General features: G+C 40.1%; 1 protein-coding gene across 4 annotated transcripts; it reads right to left on the bottom strand.

Annotated features, from left to right (window-relative positions):
- Positions 1-8: 8 nt before the first annotated feature.
- On the bottom strand, positions 9-9,590 carry tp53inp2b (tumor protein p53 inducible nuclear protein 2b). 4 transcript variants are annotated; one of them, XM_082145247.1, is made up of 4 exons: positions 9,283-9,590; positions 6,666-7,006; positions 4,664-5,093; positions 9-3,704 (listed from the first exon to the last, which is right to left on the bottom strand). In XM_082145247.1, exons 2-4 carry the CDS (start codon positions 6,787-6,789, stop codon positions 3,437-3,439), a joined length of 822 nt encoding a protein of 273 aa, XP_082001373.1. In that variant the 5' UTR covers positions 6,790-7,006; positions 9,283-9,590; the 3' UTR covers positions 9-3,436. The 4 variants fall into 4 exon arrangements, with proteins under 4 accessions (XP_082001373.1, XP_082001374.1, XP_082001372.1 ...); XM_082145248.1 differs by having other exon boundaries at positions 9-3,701; positions 9,274-9,585; XM_082145246.1 differs by having other exon boundaries at positions 9,274-9,583.
- Between the last annotated feature and the right edge of the window lie 1,568 nt (positions 9,591-11,158).

Genomic DNA, 11,158 nt, shown 5'->3' with positions numbered 1-11,158 from the left:
AGCCCAGATTGCAGTTACATCCTGAGTATTTATTGTTATTGTCTGGTACCTGCATTTCTGAATGGATGCTGGAAACCCATCATAGTATTTTGCATAGGTCTCTGATGCCGGTGTCGTATGGATGAAACAGTCGGCACATCATGAAAACCATGCAGAATAGTGAAAGGCACAATCACCATAGATATCATAGACACCAATCTTTATAATACTCTATTTGTTTTACTTTGTTACTAAGATGAACATCTCTTCTAAATAACAATATGAGGAAAAATACAAGCATGTTTATTTTTGTCATTTTTTGTCTCATTTCATGTTTTCAGTCAACCCTCCCTTAAATCACAATAACTATAATCACTTCCACCAGCCTCTCATGAGGCCTAATGGACATCATTCTATAGTCCCACTGATTAAATAAATCATATTGAACACACGCGCACACACACACACACACACACACAGAAAAAAATAACAGAGTATACAGTGCCCAGCTGTGACGGTGAACACAGAGGTGGATCTCTTCAGAGGGCAGAGATCACTGATTTTATGTTCATTACGCGATATTGCCATGTCCACTTCATCTAATACATAGAAACAATGCAAAGAGAAGACGATCTTTGAGTGGACGATGTTAAGGACCCTTGTAAGGCTACAGGGCATTGGATTTTTCTAGATGCACCACTGAGATTCGTACTGCTCTCTCTGTAGAGTCAATATGATGAAAAATCAGTCCATTTCAAATGAAAACAAAGAAATAAAAGCATATTTAGATTTACATTATACTTACATTATTTTGTTAAGATATAGCTAACTACAATAATAGATTTACAGATTTTGGCAGGTGATAGGAAAGACTACAAGAAGAATTCTTAAAATGATTAAACATTAAATGACAGAAGAAATAAAGAAAATTGCATGTAAAATCAAATAATGTAACAACAGTGGTATCAACAAACATGGCAATTGTTGGTTTGTTTCGTAAAATACCCAGCAGACGGAAGTGTACTCAAGTTTTTGGAGCAACATACGGTCAAACGATACCATGAAAACAGAGAGGTGATGTTTCAAAACGCAAACACTGAACTGTAAGTAGATTGCAGTTATATACATTTGAATGCAACTAATTGTTTACCTCTTAAGGTAGCTTTTTTCCCCAACTCATGCATGTTGGAATGGCATCTCATTCACCAATGCAAACGAAAACATACTGCTAAATACCATGATTCTCCATAAAACATATGACAGTGAAACTTCTCAAAAAATGTACAAACAGTCATATAATTATATACTTTCAGCACCATTGTTAGTCTATTCATTACTGAATACACATATAAGATAGATCACAATGTGGTGGACGCATTTCCTGTAAATGTGCTGAGGGGGTTTGCTGACTATCGAGGAAGAGCACATTTTAGGATAGTTAGTGTGAGTGCATGTGCACCGAGTCCGTCACAAGAGAGACGCTGACCCAACAACCTCTGACAGGCAAACATCAGAGTGCATTGAAGATGTAAATCACAATCATATAATCAATTTAAGAGGCATGATGAAATAATGACATTGTCTGAAAACGGATGAATTGAGAAATGGTCATAAGAAGTCTCTGTGGTCACAGTGATTTCTCACACAAGTATCACACGTGTGGGACAGGGGAACTTTCGAGCCTTTTTTTGCTACACCACAAAAAATAAGCATCTACATCAATGGATAAGCACGTGTATATATGGGGGGGCTATTTTTGTAGGCAAAGTATAATATTTTCCTTTTCATTTTGAGGTCATTTTAAGATTCTTGACATTTTTTGGAAGAGTCACCAATCAATAATCCTCCACAAAGCAAATAAACAGTCATAATCTATACTCTCCTGCTCATTCTTTAACATGTGACCTGTAAAGACATTGCACACTGCCCCGACACTCCCGCGATATTTTCCTATTAGATCAGATGTTGACAGGGAGCTATACTTCAGCTTCACGTCACATTTTAGGGAAATGCTAAACCGCTATATCCCTAAAAGATCACTGAAAAATAATAATTAATCTAGTGTTGTTGGCAGAGTATCAGTCCCGTCCATGATGGGCCCTCCCTCAGTTTAACTACAGGCTCTGTTACTAAATCTAGGGAGCTCGATTACTTTAGAAGCTGCCTCAAGATACTCCATTCCAGTAAAGTTAGATGTTAGCATGTTGCTAAGCTAATGCAAGGCAACACTCTAATAAACACAAATTCATGGTACACATACATATTGGGTGAAAATATCTATTTTTAAATGGACTGGGGTATTCATTACCATGCAGAGTATGTATAGAAGTGACGCTGCCCGCTTTCTCCACCATTTCACCATTACTTTCCCCTGGAACTAACTTCTCTAGGAAGGGTTCTGCCTTTGCAGGAGCACACCTATGAAATTTGTTCCCTATTGTCATATAATAGCAATCAATTCAATAAAATTGTTTGGGAGTTGAATTACTTTTGAAAGTTAGCACCATAATGTTGAAAATCAGGCAGCAACATCTACTTTGAAATGACCTCTTTGCAAACATATTCCACTATAGTTGTCTTGCTCTGTAAACTCTCTTTATCTCTTTATCTGTTTAATTCTTGTTCACACTTTTATCTACATACTTTTCATTTTTGTTGTTTTCAAGTGACTCTTTCGTTGCTGTAGGACTTTACTACATTACATTACTGGGTACAATTCTCTTCTGGAAATCTTAAGCCCAAAGTATACTTTGGCTGTACGCGTTCCCTGATGGTGGACGGTGCACGTACAACGGCACGTATGTGAGTGATTTAAGCGCTTGAATACAAAAGTATTCAATGAGATTAGTATTAGAGAAAGTATTCGCACGCGCCGAACCGAACGCACCTTTCCATGCTCAACCAAAGAGTATACTTTGAAAGGCTCAGAGCGTAACACCGAAAGTGAAGTATACCCTGGGCTTTAGGGTAAATGCGTTCAGTGTTTGGCTCTTTTTGTCTGCCAACAATTTTCTTTTTTGAAAAATTAACCTCATTGTATTTCAACAAACAGTGCTAATGTACCTGAAGTGTCAGTGTTATACATTTGGAGGGATGTTGTATGTAAAGATACAGAGTTTACATGTGTCTCCTTTTCTGCTATATTCCCAGATTTGAAAACTTTTTCAAGGACACCCTAGCCCAACTGGTACACGGCATTTAAGCAAATATACGGATCATCTTAGACAGAGTAATTGTGCTTTGTGGTGGCCTGCCTGCCAGATAAGAGTGAGAAGAGGATAAAGATAAAATAGCTTGTGCTCAAGGACAAACCTGATTAATATGAAACTGAATAACATTATGGACGTAAAACGAGTGAAAGCAAGAGGACTTTAGAGGACATTTGAGAAGGAGGGGGATTCATTGGTAGGTATGGGTTTCTATGTGTAATAATGCCCTCAATGTAAACTTTGATGCCTCAGTGGCAGATGTTGCGCTGGCACGGTTGGTGCAGGAAGGAGTTGCGGGTGTGGGTTGTGCGCCGTTGGACCTGTTCACGCACACGGTTTTGGCGCTGTATGCGATTGCGTGCCAGGTGCCGACGCTCAGTGCGGGCTTTGGCCCTCTGGACCCTGGAGACCTGGGTGACTTTAGCTAGGGCACCTGCCTGTGCGGCCGCTCCTCGGGTCACCCGTGTGGTCATGCTGCTCCTGGTCACAGCGGGCACGGCTGATTCAGACATCCTGCTGGAAGAATGGGAAACATTTGAGTGAGAATGGAAATAATGGTGTGAAACTGGAATGTGAAAAGTAGTAAGATGGCAGTCAGAATTAAAGACAGCGGCCTTCCAGTTTTTGATATTCAGCATGATTTTTATTTGATGTAAGTCAGGGGTGTCCAGTCCTGCTCCTGTAGCTCCAACTCGCCCCAACACACCTGCCTGTAAGTTTCTAGTGATCCTGAAGATCTTGATTAGCTGGTTCAGGTGTGTTCAGGATTGGAGCTAAAGTCTGCAGGACAGAGACCCTCCAAGAGCAGGATTGGAGACCCCTGGTGTAAGTGCTAACATATCCTACAATATTAGTCGTATACAGATGTTAAAAGCATTAGCTTGCAGATGAGCAAAAATGGCTATCAACAGCCAATTAAATTTCAGGAGCCAATATTTCCAATTACAAATATCTGATCTTTATGATAGTGAGAATATTAGTATAGGGCATGTTTAAGAGGCGGTGTACCAAATTTGTAAAAAAAATCTTATTTCTTATAGAATAAGTAGGCCAAGGCTGTGCAATTCCAAGGCAAGGCTGTATGTCCTGCATAGTTTAGCTCCGATCAAATTAACCTGTCAGTAGCTTTTTTAGTAATCCTGAAAACCTTGATTATCTGGTTCAGGTCTGATTAGGGGTGGAGCTAAACCAGTGATGGGCAACTTCAATCCTGGAGCCCTGCAGAGTTCAGCTCCAACCCTAATCAAGCACATCTGAACCAGATGATCAAGGTCTTCAGTATTATTAGAAGGCTACAGGCAGGCAAGTTTTTATCAGGGTTGGAGCTCAACTCTGCAGAACAGTGAACCTTGACCAGAGAACCCCTGAATTAGGTGCAACACAATGTTAATGTCATCAAGTGATAAATAATGATGTGTTAGTCCTTCCATGTTTTTTCATGTAATTCAGAGTTACATGTGTACAACTTTTTTTACCTAACACTGCCGGCCAGGCTGGTGGTGCTGTCTTCCATCGGAGGGAGGGGGCCAGCCGAGACGTACACGGACATGCTGGGGTGCTCGATGAGGAGGTCCTCCATGGGACTAGCCTCCGCCGTGGCTCCCTCTGCAGTAAAACAGGGGGGAGGGGTGACAAACCAGCTCTCATCCATGCTGCAGTCACTACAGGAGCACGAGCCCCGCTCGCTTAACAACACATTCACTTCTACTGACTCAAGGTGAGAGAAGGAGGCGGGATCAGGAGGAGAGCAGATGGAAGGGGAGGAAGGATGTGCTGCCTCTCTCCTGCCTGCTCTAGACCTGCGGTTTTTGCAGGAATGAGGAGAGGGGCCACATATCAGAGATGCATGACATTCATTGCGGGGACAGGGGCGTGCTACTGATGCTGTCTCTGGCCCATCTTTGCCTTAAGTGAAGTAGGAAGAGATAGGAGACAGAACAGGGTGTATTTCCAGAATGAGAAAGGTTTGGTTGAAGCCATGCGAATGGGGGATGCCAGTACCATGAGCACACATACCAGTAAAAGGAATTCATTCAAATATGGAGAAATGAGAAGGGATACAGAAACAACAGAAAAACATAGAGAATAGGAATACTGTCATTAGTTTCTTATAACCCTTTTAAAATATTGCTATTCTCTAATCACCATGTACTACTTTGTAAAGTCTCAATGACTTTGTTCTAAAACCTTGTGATATGTCGCAACGCTGCCTCAACTTTTGGCTTTTGTTGGACTTTTGTTGGGAATAATGGCTAATGGGGGAGATTGGCAAAGAAATTTCACACTTCACCTTCTGTTTTGTGGGCGTGACAAACCTCAGAGCTCAAGGGGGTGATAAAGTTATCTTTGAATGACTGTTTATTAAACCAGATTATTATTCAGGTAGTTATAAATATGATAGGGGTGTCGCTCAACATTGCGATATGTGATATTATTCGCATTTATGTACATATATTGTTCCCCTCGGTTAAATCATGTTCTGGGGCAGGGGGCAAGTTCAGGGGTGGTGTTCCCCTCGATGAAAATTGCATTCCATGGGGTGGGGGAGAATCGCCACCACCTTTCTCGCCTCTAGCGACACCTACTTTTTTCGGCGAGATTTCAGAGTGCACATTCTATAAGCACTTTACTATCCTGTGAAGCAGGAGAGGATTTGTGAATAGCAATTTAACAACACAAACAGGGTTGCCAGGTTTGCGTAACAAAACCAGCCGAACTGCTATTCAAAACCCGCCCATCACGGCCAAAAATAGCTCCATTACGTTATGGGGACTAAAAAGCGAGGTTCCTTGGGGTGAAGCGGGGAGGGGATCCCCAGTAAAAATTACGTTCCGGATGGTAAAAAGTGAGTTCCTTGGGGTGAGGCGGGGAGGGGATCCCCAGTAAAAATTACGTTCCGGGGGGTAAAAAGTTCCTTGGGGTGAGGCAGGGAGGGGCTCCCCAGTAAAATTTATGTTCCGGGGGGTAAAAAGTGAGTTCCTTGGGGTGAGGCGGGGAGGGGCTCCCCAGTAAAAATCACATTCCGGGGGTAAAAAGCGAGTTCCGGGGTGGGGAGGGGGGTGTCTAGCACAATCCGGAACTCGACACACAAAATTGAGCTCATGTAGCTAGACGTATTTATGTTAACACACTCAAGTAAAGTATGTTCACGTCTTTAGCTTAGCAACATGCTAATATCAAACGCTATTGGAATCAACAATGTAGCATTTGACATTTCTTAAGCGTTTTTTTGTGAAAAAGTATTCCATGGTGGTTATGATAATGATGTCTTAGAAGATAATTGCCTATATAGACAGTAAATAGTGAGGCAGTTCACTAGGTTTTGGAACCAAGCCAACGTTTTCTGAATTCATATAGATTGATCCCCCCATATACAATACAATTTTGCCTTGTTACTCCAACATACTCTGAAGCTACCTTAATAAATTTAGGTCCCATTAAAGACAGTGTTTTTCGTTGTTTGTGTAGGACACTCACCGGGCAGATTGACCAGAAGCCATCCCTCTTCATCAGCCTCAGTCACACAGGGCTTTGGTCCCTTTAGTTCTGGAGTACCTTCTTCCTCGCTCCCAAAGAACAGACTGCTGAGCTTCTGGAACATGGCTGCCTCGGAGGTCAAAGGTCACAGTTTTTTGTTTCCTGAGGGATAGCTGCCTTAGAATTTTTTTTATTTTTTTTATTAACTATAGTGACTAATGTTTTTTTTTCAGTGATGTGACGGATGGCTGGTTGATCACAGACGTATTGGCCTTTTTTTGTAGTCTCAGAGAAGGCGCAGTACAATATAAGGTCTCACTTGGTTGTTGTGGTGCAAAGATCTACATTTGACAAAGACAGAAAAAAGAACAGGAGGGATGGTCAAGAAAACCATATCATGAAATATTTTTCAGGGTTTATGAAGGTAAATTTAAGACTTTTTAAAGACCTTTTTAAGTAACTTAAGGAATAATTGAAGGGAACACAATACATCAATAGAGTCAAGATTTTGAAAATACAACTTTCAGATATCCATTACTTTTTAATTCATTTTACAAAGAAGAAGCTCTGCTCCCAACCACTAGAATATGTAAATATATTTTACTGTATCTTCTAAACACACTGCACAAAAGTGATGTTCTTCCTCTGTATATTTGTCTTGTCCTCCAGTGCAAATGTTTAAAGATTCTTAAATCAAGATCCAAAAAATATGAAGTCTTGTTTTCTGTGAAATTGATCAAAATGAAGTGAGTTTATGATTAAACGAATAACAAATATCTGCCAATGGGATCAGAAAAAAAAAACTTAATTCAAAGGGAAGTTTACATAATTCATTGAAAGATTCATATATTTGTTCTTGTTAAATTTTTCAAGAGTTCATTTGTATCTCAAGTAAATGTATTTTGAGATTTAAAGATGTTTAGATATTTGTATTGGAAAATAGGACAACATTACTAAGGAAGATATTGTTGCAATGTATGCAACCTTTAATGCCATGACTTTATGAATTTAAAATGATTTACGACCTTTAAGGCCTTAATTTGTGTAAGAGCTTAGATTTTTTTAATGTGATCTATAAATAACCTATAAATGATCTATAAATAATTTACATGGGATTACAGTGTTTGTATTTTTGGTGGATACGCTTTTTATAAAAAAAATCACTGTGAAAAAAAAAAATCATAATCGTGCTAAATACGCTGCATTCTTTATGCAAAATTAAAGAAATCTTTTTTCTCCAATTTTGGATTAAATTTTATGACCAGATCTTGTTAACTATGACCGAAATATGAAATATGACCAGTACCTGTTCTTGACAGTTTGCTTAAGATTCACCCAGGCCAGAATATTATCATAATATTATTTGCACAATTGTCTGTACATCAACATCTATTTGCATACCATATGACTCATTAATCAGTTAAATTAAAATGAATCGAATTTAAAACCATTAGAGAGATTTAAAATAACATCAACTATTCATAGTTAATTTATGCGCATTATAAATTATCTTTGAGGTGATGAGTTTATATCCATTCTTATAATTTTCTTGTGTTAAATAATGAAATTGATAAACAGATTATTCTAATGTCATAACCATATAATCTTATTTTTAATTCACTGAACTGAAGCCCCTTTAATTTCAGTCCCATTGGCTCCCCTACAGGCAGGCAGTGTGACTCTGGCCGTCAGTGGGCGGGGCTTCAGATGACTGATGACGCTGACGCCATAGACGCAACAGGCCCCGCCCTCTTCAGACTAGCGGACAGAGGCCGCAACAACAGAAGAGAAGCAGGTCAGGTTCGTTTTGATAGAAACAAGAAGAAAAAAAAACCTGTTTATGAATACAACAAGGTATAAAAATAGGTTTTTTTTCTCCTTTTAGGCCAAATTAAATGCGTACATCAAACATAATGCGTTGATTAATAATAAAAAAGGTTTTAGCGTACGTCTGACAGATGCAGCTTGAGAGAGAGAGAGAGAGAGAGAGAGAGAGAGAGAGAGAGAGAGAGAGACTGAGCGCAAAGGGTCAAAGCAATGACAGCTCGGATCAAGGGTATTACCAGCGCCCTCAAATCGCTCAAATAACCACAGACTGTATATCAAACCGAAAAATCACATCCTATTCGGTTATACAGCTGGTTTAATCAAAAACCGAGGGACGATAAACGGGCAATGAAGCTGAATATACAGGTTTGTCCCTTACGCAAAATGCCAAAAGTTACATCCATTGGCATTCAACGTCGACTTGAAAACACAATTTTGGCATGCATGTTATTTTTTTAAGACGGATTCTGTGAGAAGAGAAATCAGAAAACCGTCGAGAAAACTGGCTTTGGTCAACGACTGCGATCTAAGACGAGAGCAAAACAGTGATGGTGTATGACAGGAACGAGAGCGCGCGCGTAATAACGGAAAACAGAATAAAATACTGTTCAAACAGATCCGTTTATGGGCAATATATGGGTTATGCACAGCTGTTGTTATCGCTGGCGTTCAAAAGCAGGTCAGATCTAGAGCAGTCTCAACAGACCGACTCAATTCTGCTGCAAAACAGATCTCGCTTTAAAAAGACAGAAAGGAGATATGTATGTATTTAGCGTCTTACCTGTATTACCTGCAAAATTATTCAAGTTGTAAACGCGACGACCACACAATAAAAAACAAAACAAAAAAAATCTTAAAGCATAGCTTTAGGTATTCTTTTTATATGAGGTAGTAAATTCACACAAAAAAAGAAAAGAAAAAAAATATATGAAAAAAAGTATTTCTTCTTAGAAGAAATCGACGTGTAAGTTCTGCTTTACACGACGTTTGAGCCGCAGTATCTGCGAGCTGTGTGTGTTTTTCGGCAGATATGGTTTGGGATGTTATTGCTTCGCCCAGCTGATCCGCAGATCAGAATACAGAGCGTACAAAACAGCTGATGGTGACGTCACGGCGCTCGTAGCAACGGCCCTGACCCCGCCCACCCCGGGCGCTGGACCAATCACAGATTTACACCAGATCTAGAGCTGTAAGCGAACGGTGGGGGTTGGGCTGATAGTCTTATCCATAGAAATATATATAGATGCCTCATAGACCTCACTCAGTCAGTGCCATGACAGCGAGGCTGTGAGGGACAGACTTACCGTGTTTTCAATGGCATCTGCTGTAAAAAAAAAAAACGATATAAAGCTCCTTATAAATCTCCATAGCTCATACTGTCTTTTTTTTTTCTACTGGAATTTCTTAGAAAGATATTTTTGCTGTGTTTTGTCATCAGATCAATCCAAAAACACATTATATAACAGTACAACCCACTGAAGAGATGTATGTCTCACAGCATCACTTTTATTCCAGTTAAAAATAGAATAAGGTGAGAATAAGGTCATCAGCGTCCGTTTCTATGGGCCGCTGTATGTAAGCCGTCCGCCGTATTGGAACGGTCAAATCCGGTCCGTGAACGTTCGAGAGCAAGTTGACTGAGCGTCTGCAACTGTAGTCAGACGCAGGAATATCATCTATACCTGCAATAGACTTCAACAATTGATTTAGCTAAACTAACACAACACAGCAACATGAACGCATTAAAAAGTTACCTTTCTGAAAGTAAAAGCATTAAAAAGTACTATTGTAAAATCCTGTAATATTGAGTTAATATTTATAAAAACACAAGCCAACACATTCTAAACCGTGAAAGTTTATACCATTTCTTTGGGAATTTAAATCTCTGTGGTTTTACAACCAGAAGCTGTGCAGTGTTGTTGTGGCGTCATTGATTGTTACGGTGAATGACGACACGCTGACTGTTCCAAGATGGCTGACGAGCTGGCGTGTCAGGAGGAATGTTTGAATGTGGCATCTACGTATACATTTCTATGGTCTTATCATCTATTCTATTCTTTGCCAGTGGTGCTCACTGCAGATCCAAATGCTGTCCAGCTCCCCCTCAGTGGATCTAACGGGGGAGGGATCGAGCTATGGGTCGGGTTAGGGGGTGGTTGGACCTTCCTGCTCCACCCATGACCTCCAGAGAGGGGGAGCTGGATGTCATTTGGCTCTGCAGTGAACAGCCTCTCATTTCTTGACCCTTTTGAAATCGCATACAATCAGCATTAAGATGATGGCATTTGAATGGTTAACAAGAACTATAACAAGAATAAGGGTTCACAGGTGTGTTTACACTGCTAATACATGTCGTTTATTTGAGAAAAGTTGAAATTTAAATGATCAAAATGTAGAGTTAGAATTTCATGACTATGGAAGATTTGGAAATAAAGGCCAAGCAATCTGTGGTTAAAGATATAAAGTGATGATTTCACAGTGGTTCCTTCTGGTTTCCACTGGCACTGGTTTGAAACATGCTGTCCCTGGGCTTTGTTTGGATGAGCTGCATATACTCTGGTACTGCAGGTAATATGATCAGCAGCTCAGAGGTCGTGTTTTGTGAGCTCTGTCTCTTTAAATTGTGTTTGTAAATATTGCCTGCCCCTCCCTCTCCACATTCCTCC

Source organism: Leuciscus leuciscus (assembly GCF_965113295.1).
Source record: "Leuciscus leuciscus genome assembly, chromosome: 18".
Lineage (NCBI taxonomy): Eukaryota > Metazoa > Chordata > Actinopteri > Cypriniformes > Leuciscidae > Leuciscus > Leuciscus leuciscus.
This window is presented reverse-complemented; position numbering and strand designations above follow the sequence as displayed.